Genomic DNA, 20,631 nt, shown 5'->3' with positions numbered 1-20,631 from the left:
CCCAGAATGACCTTCTGGGTGAGAGATGTTAAGGTTCATCAATTGAAATCACTACAACCTTTATAACCTGGAGCTGTTTTCATAATTCAGCAATTCTTCTGGCCTTAAAGCCAAAATAAATGGATTGTGGACTTCATTTAGCAGCAGCTCTGTTCATGAAGTGTGTGACATAATATAAGTTAATAATGTAAGAAATTGTATTTGGAATTTTTACTAGTCCCTTTTTTTTTTAAATGTGTTTAATGTGGCGTCTAGGGCTGATTTTGAATTGTCCCTCCTGCAAAAAGCCCAAAAATAATGACATCAAATGTTGATAATGTTGATCAAAAAATATAATAAACATCAAACATCATTAAAACGTGTTACATGAAAACCATTGTACCATAGACAAAGATTCTAGCACATGCAAACTGTATTTAACCCAGAAATATACACATATCTCCATTGCCATGCAAAAAAAGTAATTAAACCATGAAATAAGTAAATAAAAAATGTAATTAACAAAGGTAAAATGATGAAAATAATCCTGAAGCTAGATTATGTGTGTGTAGGTCTTCCTGCATTCTATGAATCACATTATATTTTTTGCAAGAACAGATCTAATTGATTCGAAACAGAACCAATGAGGATATCACAAGCCTCTACAGTGGATATTTATTTATGAATTACAGCTAACGATCCTTCTTTGAGAGCAATATCTATAAAATGATTCAACCATAATTTCATGGATGGAAGCTCAGAGGAGAACCATGAGAGTATGACTCGGTCTTCTTAGCAGCAGTTAAACCTGTAAATATGATTTTTTTAAGGGGAAACATCATGTTTTTAAACTTTTTTTATTGACTGCTGCAAAGATTCCTTCTTAAAGCAACGTTCTCACGCAGAAACAGCTTCAACAGTAGAGCTGAAGGGATGATTTTTACAACTAAAAGGAACTAATGAGAAACCTGCTCATCCACACACAGGTGTGATCAATCCTCTGCTTGATTAGACCTCTCGTCAGGTTGGAAATGACATAATGAGAGGAGCTCTAATCAGGCGTAAGTGAAAACACCTGTGTGGGTGGACTGTTGCCACAGTAATGTATGGACTGTACTTCTGACTAGTTCAGCCTTTGTGTCAACATTTGAGCTGTAAATACAGCTGGAACACGGCGCGGTGGGTTTGGGACTCGTTAGCGAGCTGGTTAATACAAAAGTGTGTGAAATCCAAACAAACACGGATGCCTCACCTCATCATGCAAGGTAATTAAACCCTTATTTGATGGGTTCAGTGTAAAAATCCCCTGTTAATCTTCTCAGCAGCTACCTATACGAGCTTTAGCAGAAACGGAAAATCAGCTCTTCTTCAGCAGTGTTGCTTCACTTGAGATGAATCCAGGCCAGGTGTTATGTCAAAGATTGTTCCCCTGTCGTATAGTGTTTCCTTCCTGTTTAAATGAAAGCGCCCTCCTCGGTGGTTCGGGTTAAGGGTTGTTTTTGTTTTTTTTTGCATTGCAGACTGTTTTCATAATGACAGTTTTCTTCTCGGTATGTGTTGCTGGACTGTGAGAGAGGTCGAGTGAGGATTATGCGGAAAGTGCTGAGAATTTTAAATGGAAATAATTATTAGCTATTGTTGTTAGTGCTGCAAAAATAATCTGTAAAAGCCTTTTAAGTGATTCTTTTATCAGCATGGCTTTTATTTTATTTTCATTTTTTGAGGCTACAAAACGTCATTATAATTATAATAAATTAGTGACAAAACATCTTAAATGAAGTGGCACTTTCTTGCTTATCTGGTAAATCTAGTAAGTGGACCTTACTTTTTATTTATTTTTCAAGTTCAAGATTGAATTTTGATGCCCAAGAGTTTACATGTTAAATGACTTCTAATCAGCCAGGTGGCTCCTTCCTGTTGTGACGTTACTACATATGTCGTCTCCAGGCTTCTGTAGCTTCAGAGGATGTGAGAGGCTTTTGTAGGAGGGTGGACAACTTTCACACGTGTTTCCTTATTCCTTCACGTTTAATAGAAGTTATTGATTGCTTGTTATCCTCAGAAAGCTTCCCTCCTTTCTGTCTGGTTGCACAGTCAGCCATGTTGTGGCCCCTCCGGAGCCAGAAGAGGTTTAGGATTTTACTGGAAGTTACCTTGATGTGGTCGCCTGCGGGGGAGGATCAAGACTCAAGTTCCCCTGTTCGACCAGAGGCCGGCCCGTCTCTTTCTGCTGCCTCACACCGCTTCTGCTTTTCAAATCGAATGTCATTTGGGGAGACTTACCCAATCGATAAAGCTCCGTTTTGAAGGAATTTCTGTTGTTGTTTGAGTTTGCTGCAGTGTGAGAACATCCTGTGAGAACAGATCAGGTGTGGTGTACGGTAGAAGCATTCTAATGCGAGGTCGCTGCCCTCCCCAACGGGACAGAGGATCCAAATGTCAGCATCGCACTTGCCAAATTAGAGACGTGCTCTTTTCGGGTACATACAGCGGCGCGGGACGGGCTGATTGGTCTCAATCCACCTCTTTACATCTGGTGCGCCTGTGAAAAAGCAGGCAGATTTCTGCAGGGAAAACCTCTGAGCTGACCATCAAATACATTTACGTGCTATATATATCTGTAATGTGTTTGCCTCTTTGGGACCAGGAGCAGCTGAGGTCCTGAACACGTGACTTTATTAAATCTGTCGTTACAGTGCATTAAACACCAACGGCCGTCAGCTTATTTCGGGATGTTCTCCATTTGATTTGATTACATACAGGATCCTTAATAAAGTAAGGTGCCGCCACCTTAAAGCACCTGAACTGTTCTCTGTGTTCAGAAGGACGTATACTCACTGCTTCAGTCTGTGTATTGTAATTATAAATCCCCTCAAACACAACGTTATTGATTAGATAATTCTTCTAAAATGCTGTTCGATGGAGAGCGGAAGCTCTGTGAGGACGCGGCAGAATGAGACAGACAGCTAAGGACTTGTACTGTCTATACTGTTTTCCCCAGTTAGTATTCCTCTTTAACATGCAGTTTTCCCCTTTTGTTTCCCATTAGGTAGGTTTTAGTGCATTAAAATCATCCTATACTACTGAAACTTGCAACTTTTGTTCCAAGATTTTCTTTGATGTTTACAGTAGAGGTAGACCAGTTCATTTATTGGCAACAAGAAATTGCAGAACTGAAGGTTTTATTTTATAAAATGTTGTGCTCTGTATGTAATTTGGTCTAAATACCATAAATGAATAATCTAATGCATCATTATCAGATTTTTTTAATCAAATATTGAAATCCACTAGCAGTCGGGCTATGGTTTAAACCGAACATCCAATCATATGAAAATATTTGTGTGTGTTGTGTTGTACACAGAATATTCTTCCTTATCTGAAATTTAAAAAAAAAACAGTCATGTGTGTTAGTTTGGCTGCACTGCATGCATTTGTAAGTCAAACTCACCAGTGGCTGCTGTTGGTTTTCATATTTCTGGAAAACATTAAATATTCACTACAAAATAAGTCAATGTTAAAGTTTGGAAAAAATATTCTTAGTGATTGTTTATTAAGAGTTTTGGGCACAAGAATCAGTTCATCTGTTTGTTGGCGCTAGAAGAGAAACCCCACAGCTGTCACAACATTTTAATAAAATCGTGCTAATTAGTTGAGCCCCGGCCACTTTAAAACCAGTGAGGAGATCACACACAAACCTCTCATGTGAAATAACCAAAAAAGCCTCCTGTTGCTCTTGTTCAGAAGCACCTCACATGCAGCCTGGACTGTAGGCGACTGTGTAAATTAAAGTAGTTTTGAAGTGAGCACCGTGTTTCTTCCGTTTCCTTTTCATCCTTGCAGATGTTGTTTTGTCTTCCTCTGGGAAACGGTGCAAGCTTGAAATGTCTGCAGAGCGACTGGTGGCCGAGTGAAGCTGCAAAGATGCACAGAAGGCTTGGTTTACAAAACAGGGTTTTGCAACTCATGTGGTTACATCCAGCCTGAAAACTGACACTGAGGTGCTTTTTAAGTTTTCACCGAAATATTGACGTTGATGCCAGCTGTTCTTATTTTGAAGCTGATGTATCCGTCCCTCCTGCATCACGATGCTGCGTCAGCTGTTGTTAGTAGCGGTTAATTTAATGTTTATGTTTTTTCAAAGCGTAATCCTGATTAAAGAGGTTTTATTCTGTCAGTCGAATTATAACAACCTGTAGAACTGCATATATTTAATCAATGGCAATTTTTCTGGTACAAAATGATTGGCTCGGTTGTGTTTCCACCTGAGGAAGCAGCTGTCAGAGATGTGAACAACGTTTCAGGTGTCGAGTGAAATCATTTCTTCCTCTTGTATTTATCTGCTCATCAAAGTGAAAGGATTTTGTTTTGTAGCTGATGGCTGACCTTCTTCATACTTTTTTTTGCTGATGCACAGTTTTAAATTGGAACGGAATATTCTGTTGAAGGTTTTTATTCATACCGTTAAGGAGAATTAACTGTATGATATTAAAGTTTTATGTAAACAATATGGTTGGGTAAACCTGCTCTTAGATCATCTTTGATCACACAGAAAAACAATGATTTTTAAAAATGTAGTTTTAGTTTTAGTGAACAGCAGAAGTACAATGAGTTTTGTGTGTTTTGCGTTTTCAGACCACTTGAACCTTGACACCCTCCATTTTTCTTCTCTGATATTAGTGTTGCGTCTGATCGCACTGCGTTGCCTCGATGTGCCCCCCCCCCCCCCATGATTGTGATGAGTCTTGTGTTGAGAACACAGACTGAACCGGGGGAATTCAGACCACTCATTTTCAATATATAATATCCGCATTATGCAAACAACAGACTGACTGACAAGACAGCGGTGTCGTTTGAGGCACAAATACGGTCTTTGTGTTGATTTAATTTGTGCCATGATGTGGCTCTAGACGGTTGTAAATATAGTAAAGCATCTGGCTCGCCACCTGCAATCCATCTGACTTGGCGTGATAAAGGGGCCCAAACGATGAGGGATTAGGCTCCTTGTGATGCCGATGGCTCTGCAGCTAGATTAAGCAACAAAAACAACCTGTGCAGACAGACGCACCACGTTCATGTCGCTTCTTTTGTGAATTATGATGCAGAACATATGGATTTCTCACATTAAATACCACAGCTTTGCTTTCACTTTCATGTTCCTGATGTGAAAAACATGTCTCTGGTGATTGGTGATCTCTGTAGAGCTACAAGTGAGGGAAATTAATACTTTTGTGTTTTACAAATTGATCCCCCATAATAACAATCAAGTAATATCATATAATGTATAGGTTTTTCTGTTAAATGAGCACTTTTAACTATGATACTTTTGGCTGATAATACTGTACTTTTATTTGGGTAAGATTCAGAATGCAGTATTTTTACTTGTAATGGAGTATTTTACATTGTTGGTACTTTTACTGAAGTGAAAGATCAAAGTACTTCTTCCACCATTGATCCCAGCTCATGGGTAGATTTTCTACCAGTTCACATTTCACACAGAATAGAAGCTCAAACACGACAATCTTGCATTTCTCTCAAAAGAACCTTTTTTCTTTCTGTGAATGCCGCTGAAATCGTTGAACATTATCAGGCCCCTGAAAAGAGGCTGAGAGCCGAAAATCCACATCACAAGTGTTACGTCACATGATGCATCTTGAGCACAATTTGTAGTATTTGCATTTGATGCTTCTACATCACTATATATCAGAGGGAAATAATACTTTTTACTCCACTCCATTGCTGTAAACACATCTGCTTGTTTTTTAGTGACACGGCCGGATACAGTTATTTGTTTTGATGTATTTATGAGGCTGTGTTTTTCACTTATGTGTGACGTAAAACAGTGGATGATACGAATGCTAATGAGCAATGTTGAATGAGAAATGTTCATTTAGTGGGAGGCAACTGAAGATTAAACAGGAGTAAAAAATATGAAGCCACTAGTGGCCCCATGAGAATGAAACCCTTTTTACACAAAAGACAACAGTTTGGTGACTTTTTTTAGAATTTTAGAATGTCTTCTCGTTCATCTCGACCAATTAGACCTCCTAGTTGTATCATATCCTGAGTTATCAGAAATATTAGAAGTTCATTGCTCTTTGAAGAGGTGTACTTTCATTATGCTATAGTATTGTCAGTATATCAGTGGCATAAAACGGTCTTAAAATGATAATAATATTGTTTCTCACAATTATTTCTGGGACAATATATCGTCCAACAAAAGCAGTTATTGTGACGGGCCTAATTAAGACTTAATTACAAGACTGGCGGTAGTTTAGCTCACCATTTAGAATAATGTTTGAACGGCGTTTGAAGCATTTCAACACGTCCGGTCTCCTTGTAGTGGAGGCTTTTGGGGATTGAGGCAGTGAAAATATACTCTTTTGGTTGGTGAGTCCAGCGTTCACACTGACTGAACGGTTTCTACTTCGCTGTGTTGCTTGCATAACTTTTCCCTGACATCTGAATGGAATTTTTGAGAATAAAATGAATCTGGTGTCTGAGCTAGAGCGAATGGAACACAGCAGAGGCAGCCGATTCGTGTTCATCTTTGATCTTCAGTGAGCTCTGTTTCATAATAACTGAAGGACCTGTTAGGTGCAAGAATGTAGGGACTTCCATTAAGAGCTGCTCTCACACTCTGTGAGGAAGATAATTGTAGTACTCTCCCTGACAATTTGTGTATCGTCTGTCTGCAGCACAAACAGGCGCTGAAAGCCAGGAAAAATACACGTTTATAAGGGCAATGTCAGAATACGCCATCCACACCAAGCTGACCTATTATTATTATTATGTAGTAAGTGCTTCTCAATGACATAATGAGACATTACTAAGCTAAACTGAAGACTGAAATAATGAATAACAAAGAACAACTTTGGGTGCATCACTTTAAAGGTCCTTTATCCGACCGGACCAGAAGATTCACGGTCATGGGAGGCTTCTTATTTACCTGCTATCTACCTGTTTTATGGATGCTTTCAGTGTCAAGACTGCTTGATCTCATTGCATTCCTCCTTCATCTACTTTGTACCCTCATAACTGGCCTGACTCTCATGCTAGATAGCCAGAAATATATCTTTCTTTTTTTATTTTATTTTACTAATTTAATCATTTCAGGCTCCAGATTTACGAAGCCGCTGCAGCAGAGGAAGATTGCATTTTTTTTTTATCTTGTGGTGATAAGATTTTATCTTGTGTGCACAATTTATCACCTTGTCCACACAAGTTATGTTTCTAAGAGTTATTTATTTCATTTAGTGAGCATAATTATGAGACATTTAATTCTTCTATAAAGATTTTCCAGTTGTCACGACACAAATTGCACACGAGAGGGTTTTATGGGGAGACGATGTAACTTGACGAATTGACTTGCCTTCATTTCCCATCATCCACATCATCAAGAGCCATAAAGTCAGCAAATGTACCCGTTAACTCAGACAGCATCTATCTAAAGTTTGCAAACATTAGCCACCGTAAGCTGCTGGTCATACAGACCATGTACGTCTATGGCAGCAACACCCACAATGTATTCAATCACTTATGAATTAAACAATTCATTTGTTAGAGAAAGATTATTTTTGTGATCTATGTATTTGAATTTTCTTAAAAACGTTGCTAAAAAAAGATATATATATATATATATATATATATATATATATATATATATATATACACACACACACAAAGAATATATATAAATAGAAAAAACTGCTTTCAAAAACCAAAACATAAAAATGAGGAAACAAGACCAAAAATATATAGAAATAAATAAAATAGAAATAACAATAAAAAGAGACAGACAGCAATGGTTCTGTGAGAAGAATGATGACTAAAAATAAATCTATGGGTCATATTGGTCATTGGGGTCGAGGCTGAGGGAGGAGCTGCGAGGTCTCAATCTGTCTCAGGAAGGTGGAGTCACGTAGTGTCTGTCTGACTTTCTCTGGCTCCATGAAATAAAAACAATAAACGCAGCATCCATCTAAATATCAGCCACCATAAGCTGCTGGTCGTACCAGAGTAAGTCTGTGGCAGCAGAACTCAGAGTCTAATTAATTGAGTACTTATGAATTAAACATTTAATTTGTAAGAGAAATAAAAAGTTACATATAGTCTCACTTTAATATCAGTATATGTGCTATGTATAATGTAGTACTTAAATACTGTCTTCTGTGAAGTTGTTGCAATCTATGTCCTGATAGCTAGGCAAATTTCTGGACTTTTCTTTTATGGTAAAGTTCTTTGCATTTCATGAACATTCATCTTAAGTAGTTTTTAATCCAACTTGCATCTGGCTGTTTTCTGTTAAAGTACAGAGCCCATGATTCCTGACAGTCCATCAAACAAAAAACTTTATCGACGATGTTATCTCCATGTTGAGGTGTCTGTGTGCATTTGTGCGGTAGGGAAGTATATTCATTTATGGTAAATTACTATATCTTATTCCCACAAGATAACAACTCTAGCTTGCAACATATGGATCATGTTTGCATAAAATAAATAACTCAGGATAAAAAATAAAAAAAAATCACCTTTTGGGACTTTGTGGTCTCCGTTCTCTGCATTCAGAGATAATTAGTGTCACCATATGGTGAGGCCTGATATAGTGTATAATGATAGTGAGGCAGTATAGCTGGTTCAGTCGCTGACATCAACGAGCCACGTGGTTCCTTATTCTTTATCGAGGACATGAGAGCTGCTGATCATCTTGGGAGCCTCAAAGCTTAGAACACATTTAAAATGCATAACTAATTAGACCCTCACGTAAAAGCACAATCGAACTCTATCGATTCCACTTTTGTCTCGGTGTCCACTCTTTCTTTCTGCTGTGGGCTCCTGCAAACAGCTGGTCTGTGGATCTCTGCAGCTGACATTTGCAGTTAGCCAGTTGGGTTCGGCCGTTAAATCATTTTGGCCATTTCACTGCTAATGTGGTCTGAGTCCCAAGAACATTCATTCATTATTGATGAGAGAATAAATGTCTCTCTGGTGCACTAGATGCAGCAATTACCCGACTGAATCATCCCCCTATGATGAGATGCTTTTTGTTGGGTGGCTGGTCATCCATGTGGATGTAGCTCTGGGGCTTAAAAACTCACAGAGCAGCAAGAGAGTTGTTTTGTGTGTGTGTGTGTGTGTGTGTGTGTGTGTGTGTGTGTGTGTGTGTGTGTGTGTGTGTGTGTGTGTGTGTGTGTGTGTGTGTGTGTGTGTGTGTGTGTTATGTGCTTTTCCTTACAGTAAAAAAGAAAGAAAGAAAATACTGCTCTTTTCCCAGCTCAGGCAATCGTCGCGCTGTTAGGCAGCCGTCGCCTGTTGCCATGGCAACTACCTGTTAATATTCCGGCAGAGTTTTCCCACCGACAAGCGGGGAGAGCGCCACTTTCTCACAACAGAAAATCGATTGGGCATTCCTGCAGAAAATGAGGGAGCCCGAGACCACGTGGGGATTGGTGCTGCAGCACCAGCGCATGTTGCTGCTGACCGTTCAAAGTGACCTGATTCACCTTGATATCTCCTTTTAGAGCAGATCAGATGATTGTGGCTTACAGCCAATCAAAATGTCACCCTGGTCATCATAACGCTTTGGTTCTTATTGGGCAGTTATTTTCTTATAAAGTGATTTTTTTCGAGGAGATGTTCAAAGGTCGGGCATTAAGGAATTGAGCTTTCTTTGCTCTTGAGTGGTGAAGCCATTCAGAAAGGATTGTCTGTCTATCATGAAAAGGGACGGCATTGATCACGAATCCCATTATGCCCCGAGCTCAATATCCAACAGTCCAGACAATCCCGCCTCCCATTTCTCTTCTGAAAAGACCGTTTTTAAATGGCTCTTTTCTCACGCAGACGGCAGGAAAGTCTGAATAACGAGCTGTTAATTACACACACATGCACACACACACACACATGCACACACTGCTTGTATCACATTCTATTTTATAACATAGGTGTAAGTCTTCGCTAGCCTCACGATTCAATTATGATCCAAGTCGTCGGGTAAATCTGAACACCTTATTTATTTCAAAAGGGCTTTTGAAAATCAGACTCTTATCATATTTTTTCAATCCCAGTATCTGTGTGACCTCAAACTTCAAATTCAAATCCCACTTGTGGCCCTTTGCTGCATCTCATCCCCTCTCTCTCTCTCTCTCTCTCTCTCTCTCTCTCTCTCTCTCTCTCTCTCGCCTCCTTTTCTGTCTCTCTTCGGCTGCACTATCCAATAAAGGCAAAAAGCCCAAAAATAATCTTCATAAATTATTCAAAAACGTCAGTAAAGTCAGCAGCAGAGGTGTAGAGAGGCATGATGCATCACCTCTACACCGGTGGCAAAGCGCAACAAGGCTATTTTTTTTTAGTACAAATGTATAAATGTGTTCAACCTCTTGTTTCAGGCAACAAATAGCTCACATTTAAAATGTCAAGGTGTCCCATTAAACCTGTCACCTGTGTAACTGGTGTGCATTGCTTCTGAATTTGGATTAAAAGTCTCTTTGGTGCCTCTTAGACTTCCGATCTCTGGAAAAAGAAGATTAGTTTGAAGCACTGTCAGACTTTTCGGGACTTTTTCGGACCTGCGTTGCTGATTGTTTTCATTTCGGCCGCATGAATCACACTCTTCATCACATACACCCTTTTTTAAACACCCTCTACATGGTGTTTCTATTATGAGGCTGAAAACATGGCTGTTTTCTTGACTTCCTGGAAACTCTCTGAGGTTCTCCAGGTCCTCAGCTTGTAGCCTGTAGGTCATGCTCACATCCAGCTCCATCAGGCTTCAGTAAACACTGAGTAATGATTTGTTGGAAGGGATTTCAGCCAGTTCGGTCCACTGAACTCACAGAGCATCTCGCATTGTTTTGAGATGTCAGCAGTTTCCCTTTCGGAAAGGGCAACAATATCAGCAGCAGTGTTCTGTTTATGTTTTCCACTTATGTTAAAGGTTTTTATTAGCTGTTTAAAAGCTGATAAAAGAAAAGTCTGACATTTTTGGGAAGTCGGCTTATTCGCTTTCTTGCAAGCGGATCGACACCACTCATATCTGTGCATTAGGCTTCAGCCAGGAGACAGTTAGCTTAGCTTAGCATAAAGACTGAAAACAGTGGGACACAGCTACATTGGTAAAAAATACATCAAACAACACCTGTAAAGCTTTGATTAAACAAAGGAGATATAAAGTGTGGAGAGCTTAGAGGTGCTAGCGGGGGGATCGTTTAGTTTTCGACTTAATGCCAAGCTAAGCTAACCGCTGTAGCTTCATATTTAGCGCACAAATAGAAGAGTGCTCTCTCAGAAAGAAATGCTCTTCCAAATGTCCAACGATTTCTTTAACGGTGTTATGGCACAATATTTTTTAGCTTTAGCACCGGTCAAACTTAAGAGAGACTCCGTTACAAACACACCTGGAAGCAAGAGCTGAGCTGAACCCTGCGCTGTCTGTGCTGTTAAAGTACGTACGTCCTTAATAAAACAACAACACAGAAATGAAAAGAACCATATTTGTGTTGCTTCCTCTTCCTCAAGTTCCAGCTCATCGGGCTCATGTAAACATCAAAAAACCTGTTAGAGAAGTCGCTTCATTAACGCGGCAGCGGCTTTAAAGCTGGATAATATCAAAGCGTAGCATCTTTGTTTCACGCTGTGAGATTTATATTAATTGCTTTGTTCTGGGCCTTGTGTTTTGTTTTGCTTTTTTGTCCGTCCCTCTTCTTCTCCCTATCTCTCCGATGATCTGTTCCCATAGAGACAGCTGTTGTGCGCACATACCTGCACAGCTCGATGTCCTCTACATTATTTATGATGACTTGCACGAGCAGCAGTATTTCTGCGGAGATGACTCAGGGGAGTTCGGTAAAGTGGTCTTGTCCCGGTGACCCAGTCTCCGTCTTCATCTGCCCGACGGCAACAGAGATGAAGGGAGCCCCATGAATAGAAAATGCAGGTCATATCTGTTTATCTGGGATTAGTGTTTCTCAAGTATGCGCATATAAACCGCCGAGATCTTCCAATTGCCTCGGAGGTCACATGAAGATGTGGTTGAAGTGACTCAGAAATAGGAGCTTATAAAAACACGCCTGTAATGCCTCGGAGTCTCATGTTGCTTGTCATTTTCTAATCAGGCGTTTGTGTCAGCATCCCCTCTTCCCTCCATCCCCGCCTCTTCTTCTCTTTTCCAAGTCTCCAAGGAGCCAGACTGGCTTCTTTCTCACCTCTGATGTTTATTACACAAACGGCACCTAGGATCAAATATTCATACTTTCTTTTTTCTTTTTTCTTTTCATCCAGAGAAGCCAAGTGTTGGTGAGAGATAACATGTAGAGGGAGTGGGAGGTGGGGAAAGAGAGAGCCGCAGAGTTGTTTATATGTCTTGATCTGACGGGATGAATAATTCAGCAAAGGGCTCCCTGAATTATATTAAAAGAATAGTTAGGGCAGTGGGGGGGGAAATGTTGGGGGAGATGAAGTTGGGGTGACGGACAAGATGGGAGGCCTTGATTACGGAAAGCAACTGTGAATAATTCCAACTTGTTTTCCCCTCAAACACAATCTCTCACACACACACACACACACACACACACACACACACACACACACACACACACACACACACACACACACTGTGCTAAATCTCCAGCAGAGGTAGCCGTGAATAGCAATATGGTTTTGGTGATTAGAGGAGATTTCTCCGCTTCTCTCTGGGACAGAGGATGGAGGAATCCCTGTTTTTCTGTTTGCCTTTCAGCTACTCTGAAGTCTTCTTTCAGAATTCTTACTTTTACTTTTTTGGACTTTGCCTTCCCTAGACATTTGCAGCACTGAGCATTTTGCAGCAGGACAACACTGATGTGTTGTTTACTCTGCAGTTTCTCAAACTTTTTATACAAAAAACTGCCAAAGTCTCTCTTGATTTCTGTCTTGGATTAGTCCCAAGTTAGCTTCATGAACTCATATTGTTTTTCCATATCATTTTTCCATGATTTGCAGGTCAAAAGATATTTAAAGTCAAGATTAATTAACTGAGATAAATGTGGGTGAATGTTCATTTTTTAAGTCTCAGTTAAGAGCATTTGAATGACTATATTTCAGTGTGAAGTAGCTCCAAACTACTTTGAAATATAATCATTCAGAAAAAAAGTCAGATTGTCTTTACATCCAGTTGTAGCCCCGTTTTCACCTTCCTGCTAATCACCATATCATTACAGCAGTGTCTCCCAACCTTTTCGAGTTGCGACCCCCCAGAATAATCAGTTTGGTATCGTTACAGCACCGTGGCGATCCACGCAATGTGGCTTTTTGAATCCATTGAGTCAGAAACTCATGTGTACTTTGACTCTCACAAATCTATTCCGGGGCAAATTATATCACCTAATGTTGGCCTAATGTTAAAACCATTCCTCAGTCTAAAATATGTTTTATTTTTTAAATGTTCTTTTATTTTTTTCTCAAAAAACATCTGTTGGCCACCGGGAAATGATCTCAGGACCCTTTCGGTTCAGAACCTCTGGCTTACAAAGGAATCTTTCTTCTCTTTTAAATATAGAAATGCTTCAACATTGCAGACCAAAAACATCCTTTTTTGTTTCATGGAATGTCATTTAAGACGCACCCTGATACCAGCTGCTCCATCAATAACAGTCAGAGAAAAAGCTGTTGTGATCATCATCATCATCATCATCGGAGGCTCAGAATAAAGCTGACCTCCCCGGAAAGGCTGTGGGAGGAAGAGGGAGCGGGACTATGATGGGAATACTGGAATTGTTGGGCTGGACTCTGTGGGAAGAGGACACGACGGGAGGAATCTGGAGCTGGAGGGGAAAACTCCAGACTCCTGATGCTGCACTTGTGTCCGCCTGCGTGGCTCTTTTGTCTTCTGCACTGGCATCACACACACACACACACACACACACACACACACACACACACACACATTGACCGAGCCCCTCCATGTTGTAATTACTGTTTGTTGAGAAACGGCGTGTCCCCCTGCGCCGCGTCATTAGGATTAGCACTCGGCAGGGTGTTGCTTTCCATTCTCCTGCAGCAAAAAACTCAATATCCCATCTGTCTGCAGCCATTCTCTGCAGCTAAACGAAACCTGGCTGCAGTAACACCACCTAAATGGATTAATCCTCTCCAGCCAACATTATCTGCTGCACCTTGTTTGCCTGGGGGGGACACAGAGCACATCTGTGATCTCAAGGGGAAAAAAAAACACTATTTATGCTCAAGGTTACGCTTTGAATGTAACAATTGTGGCTCGCACCCTAATTAGCTCAATTAGAGTTCAAGCTATGAACAAAAAGTCAGGGCGGAAAGCCAGAGTGACACCAAATCTCCAAGACTCAAAAATCACTGCGGGGACAAATTATTTTAAAGACGATAAGTGATTCTTCTATAATTATGCACTTTGAGTCGTATCATTTTGATGGTAAAAAGAAACCTTTGTGCAGAAGAGCTGCCATGCATCACCAGAGACTAAATAAATCAGCATCCATTCATTAGGACGTTCAGTCTGAGTTTGGATTTATAATACCAGCTGAGATGTTTTACCCACAAATGAAGATGCGGTACAGTGTGCCATTAACCTGCGACTTTGTCTCCATGTTTAATCACTTAAATAAATGTTTGCACTCTGGCTGCTGCAAATGAACGTTTTCTTTTTCATCCAGCTTAACAACTCTGTTCTGAATATTTAAAAGTGCTGATTTGTGTGTTGTAGACTCTTTTTTTTTTTTTTCACGGTTTGCATTCCCCTGTTATTTCACGGAGTTGTTGATTAATCTGACATCAGCAAAAAATGTGCTGCGGATGAAAACTTTTGGCACTTTTCACTAAATACATGTTTTGCCCCCGTCTGCAGGTGTGCTGAGCCTGCCGGAGAGTTTGAACCTGCACCGGGACCAGCAGCGCTCAGGGAGGGGGGGTGAGGGTCAGGCCGAGCTCCGCACGCTGGAGCAGTCGCTGCTCGCAACCCGGGTGGGCAGCATCGCAGAGCTGAGTGAGTACACGTTTACCAGCAGTTTAAACACTAAATGTGAGTTTTAGAGAATTAAAGAAAGCAAAGGTTTCCAGGTTTCCCCATAAACAGATATTTGTGATAAAACATGCTAAACTCAAGGTTAACTTACTAGCTTTTGACATCTTTCTTAAGTCTAGTCTACACCTACACAGGTATTTTTGTAAACTGGGTTTTTCCTCCTTCGTTCTCAAGAAACAGTTTTACAAAAGTCTTCATCCAGATGAAAACGCAAAAACACAAATGAAGCGCTGTCGAGGCCAGTGGGCAGGTTGAGACACACACACACACACACACACACACACACACACACACACACACACACACACACACACACACACACACACACACACACACACACTGGTGATGTTGGCGACGGGTTCTGTGTCGTGGGTGTGCTGGATAATTGATTGCTGCAGGAATATGTCCTAAAACCCGGAAATGAGTCAGCATTTTTCGACCCCTTATATATGAGCAACTTAGGGCTACAGTGATTGGCTCTCAGACACTGATGTTTTGATGAACAGCAAATTATATATGCAGCAGTAACTGTTATGCACATTAAATCTGATCATGTCAAGGACTTATTTCCATAAGTGTTTTGCCAAATAGCCCCATCAGTGTGGAGGAATGCTCACTCCCCCTCCCTGTGGGCCGTCACGGAGGTCTGAGGGCCAAACCCACTGCCTCTCCACTGTCCCCTCACCCCTCTCCCCATCCGTCTCTCCCCCTGCCGCACCCTCTGACGCGCAGCAGCCAAGAACCGTTCTGTTACAGCTGTTCTAACGCCTCTTTATGAGCCACACCCGGAGACCTTTAAATCCAAGGTGACCTCCTCAGAGGCTTTTAACCTCGACTTGAAAGGAAGGGCTCCACCTTTTAACTCTGACACCCTGCTGCCTCGCCCCTCTCCACAGTCACACATTAGATCACCCTGTCCCCTCCAGACATCTGCGCCACCGAGTTCGTGTCTGTGCACATTTGTACCGGATGGATGTTTCTTTCATCCCCGTAGCGCATTACAAACCAGCACTTCTCTACGCATCATCGTTTAAAGTAACAATTTGTCGTCTTTTCTTGTCACCAGTTGCTGTGACGCAGACGTGATTGAGCCTGTAAGCAGTTTGTGAAGTGTTGGGGTGCATTCATATTCATGGTGTTTTGGGAATAAATACACAAGAACTGGCTAGTTAGCATGAGACCTGATCCACCGAGGATGAGTAGATGGATAGAAGAACCAAGCGCCACATACAGAAACTTCACACTCTATTAGGTGCAGTGGATATTGTCTTTAAACCTGCAATAACTGATGTTTTGGCCTCTTGTGGGTTGTTTAAACAAGCTGTGAACACAACACTGACATATATATCACCTTGTAAGTGCAATTTATTGGCAAAAAGTTGCCTATTTACGCATTTAGAGTTGTATTTATGTCTATCTGATGAATCCATGATCCAATATTCACTCTGTTTTTAGCTCTGGTTTGGTCTCCACCGACTCCCGAGGGAATTATATGGCTCTTAACCAGCTAGATGCTCCACTAAATACCGTAATGTTGTTTTTCTCTGCCTAGATATCTCGTAAACGAGCTTAGTAACAGTGTTTGATTTCAGTTCTAACCAGCTTTCTTTTTAGTTTAGAGGTTATTATTTGAATTTTGTTTAATATTTATTCTCAGTATTATCTACCCAAGATCTTCCTCATTGCCAGTGTTTTGGTACATTTTGTAAAAAGGGAAAAAAATAAATCTTAGGTAAAGAGGTAAAAATCAAACACCAAAGTCCTGAGCTAGCTGCATACCTTTTTTTTTTCCTACTGCTTGTTTAGTGGTTTGGTGACGGATACACACTCTGGAATGATGCGGGTACCTCGTGGGAAAAGAAATCTCAGTGTGGCAGACTCTGTGATAACCACTCACACTCGTTAGCATCTAAGTGAGGGACATTCTGTTCACGTGCTCGGACCAGAAGGCAGAAAAAAGCAGCACAGGCTGCTGTTTGATCCTGTTTAATGCGCCGTGTGTTTGACTCCCACCACCGCGCTGCCTCAGCTGGACCTCCTTACCTCCGGGGTCGGCCAGTCAAAGCTGCCAGAGGTTGACATGTGGCTCGTGATACAGTTGATGCCAGCTGCTTGTAGTCATTTAGTGGATTTCGTTGCATTCTGTGGCACGATTTCCACCTTATGTGGACAGATTGATCTACAGAGCACAAGCCAATGAATGACATGAGTGTGAATCTGCTTCATCAAGTGCATGCTGATTGCATTAAGAGTGCTACTTTTTACATGCTCCACCATCTGTTTTTGCAAGAAACTTAAAGGAGCAGATCTGCTGGATCTGCATCTAATTTATCAGAAACAGGTGCGACAAGAGCAGCTTCTCTCTCATCTGCAGTGCAGCTTGTGTGTAATCTGCTTCTCTGATTGATGCATGCATTTAAAGGATAGTCTATATTTTACACCAATCACACGTACGCAGTTCTGCTGCTTCAAATACTCACTACAGCAACAAATGTGCATTAATCCGTAGCTTAAAGTAGTCCCCAATCAAAGTACAATGTTGTCCTGAAAACACCAGTGGCCATCTGTTTTTGGAAAGTATTTACTCTTTTCCTTAACTTAAGTAGGAACCAGTGGGATTGACTGCAACAGACAAAGTAGTTAGAAAGTATTGAGAGATGGACATATTGTTTGTTGACAATAACAAAAATGTAGCATAACCCCAGCCTCATGTTTTGTGCAGGGTACGTTGCCTCTCACAGCAACTTCCTGTTAACAGTTCTAGCGGAACAACAGAAATAGAAATACAAGAACGAGTGATTATTAGAACAGAATAACAGAGAATCAACAAGTTACCGGCTGACCTAAAGCAGTCACAGGCAGGTAGAGGACAGATACAGAAGGTTTTAAGTAAACAGGAAGTAACCACCGGTGCGGTAGAAGTGTGAAGCAGAGCAGCAAAAATGAAATATAAGACGTCAACGCTCCAACAAGGGCGTCATAGATAAATACATTTGAGTGGTTATTACATCTCAGCCAGATGTAGAGTGGTTGTCTGTTTTATGTAGAAATGTGTCCTCCTCTTAACACATCTATTAATACATTTAAAAAACAAAACATGGTGTTCTAAAAGAAAATAATGAACATGTTGCTACAAAAAGCACAAGGGGAGAGTAACACTGAATCATTTACAAAATAAAAGCTTTGTGAAAGAATAAAGTGTGGAGTAGTTTAAAAAAAGAACTCAATCTGACCTTTTTCAGTGATCTGCTAATGCACTGTGGTGCTTTCACTCTTCTGAGAAGACGAAGTGCATTAGGCCGCAATTACCTTGGGCTGTTAGTGGGACATCAGCCATGTCAATGATGTTTGCATTCTGCCCCAGCTTCTCTTCTTTGTGTATTTTGTTTCAGCTTAACCAGGTGCATTTTTCCAGTAAAAAGTTGCCAAAATTATTATATTTTTTCTCTTTTGGACTCTAAAAATGTTTTGAACTTATGCTGCTCCATTTGTCAACAAATCAATTTCACCATCAATAAATATATATATATATATATATATATATATATATATATATATATATATATATATATATATATATATATATATATATATATATATATATATATATATATATATATATATATATATATATATAACTTTTCTTAAGAGCACACAATGAAAGTACTGAAAGCATGTGAATGTTCTTCTCTGTGTTTATGTATTTATAACTATCTAGTAGATAACATATTATTATTCGTTATCATGGTTTCCAAAACGTCTGGTAAATAATACAGATGCTATGTAAATTGATCTGCTTACAGTCCCTTTTAGTTTACATTGATATAAACCTGATACTTGATTATAGATAAATATTGTATTTACATGTTTACTGAAAACAAGAAAAGTGGAAAATGTGCAGAGGAGGTTGTAGTTTTATTTTGTAAATGTCCAACCTCCACCAATGATTGGCAAAACCCGGGGCAAAGAAATTCTGCAAGCACTCAGTGCTGCTCGTAAGGCTTAATGCTATAAGTGCATCGTAATAAATGATAATTTAATTAAATGAGCATATCAACAGTTTTATCTCTTCTCTCTCGTCTTGATATTGGAGCTGGGCACTAAGAGGAAGTTGCTTAGAGCGATTTAAGTGAGTAAATCTAACTGAAACCGTAAGTGTGTTTAGAAATGATTCAGTCAGAGCTGTGTTTAGTAACTTTAATGCACGCTGTGCTGCTCCACATTAAAAGCGTTCAAGTCTTTGCTTTTGCACCGTTTGTGAGAACAACTTGGATGGAAGATGCAGCGTGACGCACTGAGATGTTCCTGCAATTAGCTCTTTACTGCTGCCAGCGAGACCAGAGCCGCTTAATGTTTAAAACCGATGCAGCGGAATTCATGCAGAATCCAGTGATACCAAGTTTCCAGAAATCTGGTAGCTGCAGAAATACAGGATTGTATCCAGTTTTCCTCTGTGTATTTCAGTCATCTCAGCGGTAGCCCGTGTATTTACGGTAATTACACTAATAGTCATAATAGTCATAATAACAAATAACGTGCCAGTGATGTTAATGTAAAAATGCTACAAGCACGCCCTCTGATATCACAGCAGAGACCTGGAACCAGTGGAGTACAGGGAGCAGGTGTTCCCACGTAAAGCTGCTTGGGATCAATGCATTTTAACAGTTTAAATTGAAATAATTTTTTAAGCTATTAGCTCAATATTTGAACAATAAACAAGATCACTTGAAAGTTGAGCGGCCACACAGAGCCAGCATTCAGGAGCAATTTCACACCCGAGTTGTTTGGTAATTAATGGTTGATAGAAGAGGCTGTGAAAGAGCAACATTCATCACTATATGCATAATTTCATTCTCTAGAGGTGGATAAATACGTCTTTTATTTCTGAGGTCACCATTATCTCACTGCTCATCGTATTTCACGTCTTTGTCCGAGCGAGGAGAGCAGATCGCCGATGGCAGATGTGGTGCTTTGGGTGTTTGCACCTTTCCTCATCCGTCATGACACATTGCCATGACGAATAACGTTCTTTCCCTGTTTTCCGCCATGTGCCGCATTGTGTTTGCGGCGTATAGGATCTATAGGCGCTGAGCTGACATATTGTGACCAGGTGTGACGGAGGAAGGCCGTTCATCTGTCAGCACAGCGGCCGACCCTGTGGGTCAGAGAGCAGCCGCCAGGCAAATAAACGGTGAAATGTAATACAGTGCAGGCCTCCAACAAAGGGGCCCTCCATTCCTGGAGCTGGGTGTGCCTCCACCGCAGAGGAAATATTCAAAGTATGGACTTCGTCAAAGTTATAAACCTTAAGATGTTTATGAAACCAAACCCCATATTTTATTCTGTTTATGGTTGGCATTCTTTACTCATTGTTAGTGGTGGAGTCCGCCATTCCTGGCCTGGTTTCAAATGGCCTTCAAACTAATGATGCAGCGTGTAATCCAGATTTTTTAAATCTTATCTCATTAATTTCAGCCTTTTTCTGAGTACTGTTGAAACATATCCCCTCGTAACGTTTCGTATGATATCTTTCGAAACAGTTTTGGTATTTTTTTGTGCGTTCCCCTGCGGATGTCCAGCAATACCAGCGATCATGTTCAGGCAACAAATCTACTTGTTTCGGT

General features: G+C 40.5%; 1 protein-coding gene across 2 annotated transcripts in view; it reads left to right on the top strand.

The window, feature by feature from the left end:
- LOC137877361 (ankyrin repeat and BTB/POZ domain-containing protein 3-A) overlaps positions 1 to 20,631 on the top strand; it is a 142,560-nt gene that overhangs the window by 81,203 nt on the left and 40,726 nt on the right. For both annotated transcript variants that reach the window (XM_068717204.1, XM_068717203.1), the window contains exon 2: positions 14,831 to 14,968. In XM_068717204.1, the coding sequence (XP_068573305.1) occupies positions 14,831 to 14,968 (138 nt within the window). The remainder of the gene's footprint in view (positions 1 to 14,830; positions 14,969 to 20,631) is intronic.

This window comes from Cebidichthys violaceus, unplaced genomic scaffold (genome assembly GCF_023349555.1).
Source record: "Cebidichthys violaceus isolate CVI_PGR_0920_01 unplaced genomic scaffold, fCebVio1.0.p SCAF_21, whole genome shotgun sequence".
NCBI classification, from domain to species: domain Eukaryota; kingdom Metazoa; phylum Chordata; class Actinopteri; order Perciformes; family Stichaeidae; genus Cebidichthys; species Cebidichthys violaceus.
Note: the sequence above shows the minus strand (reverse complement) of the source record. Positions and strands in the feature narration are given on the sequence as shown.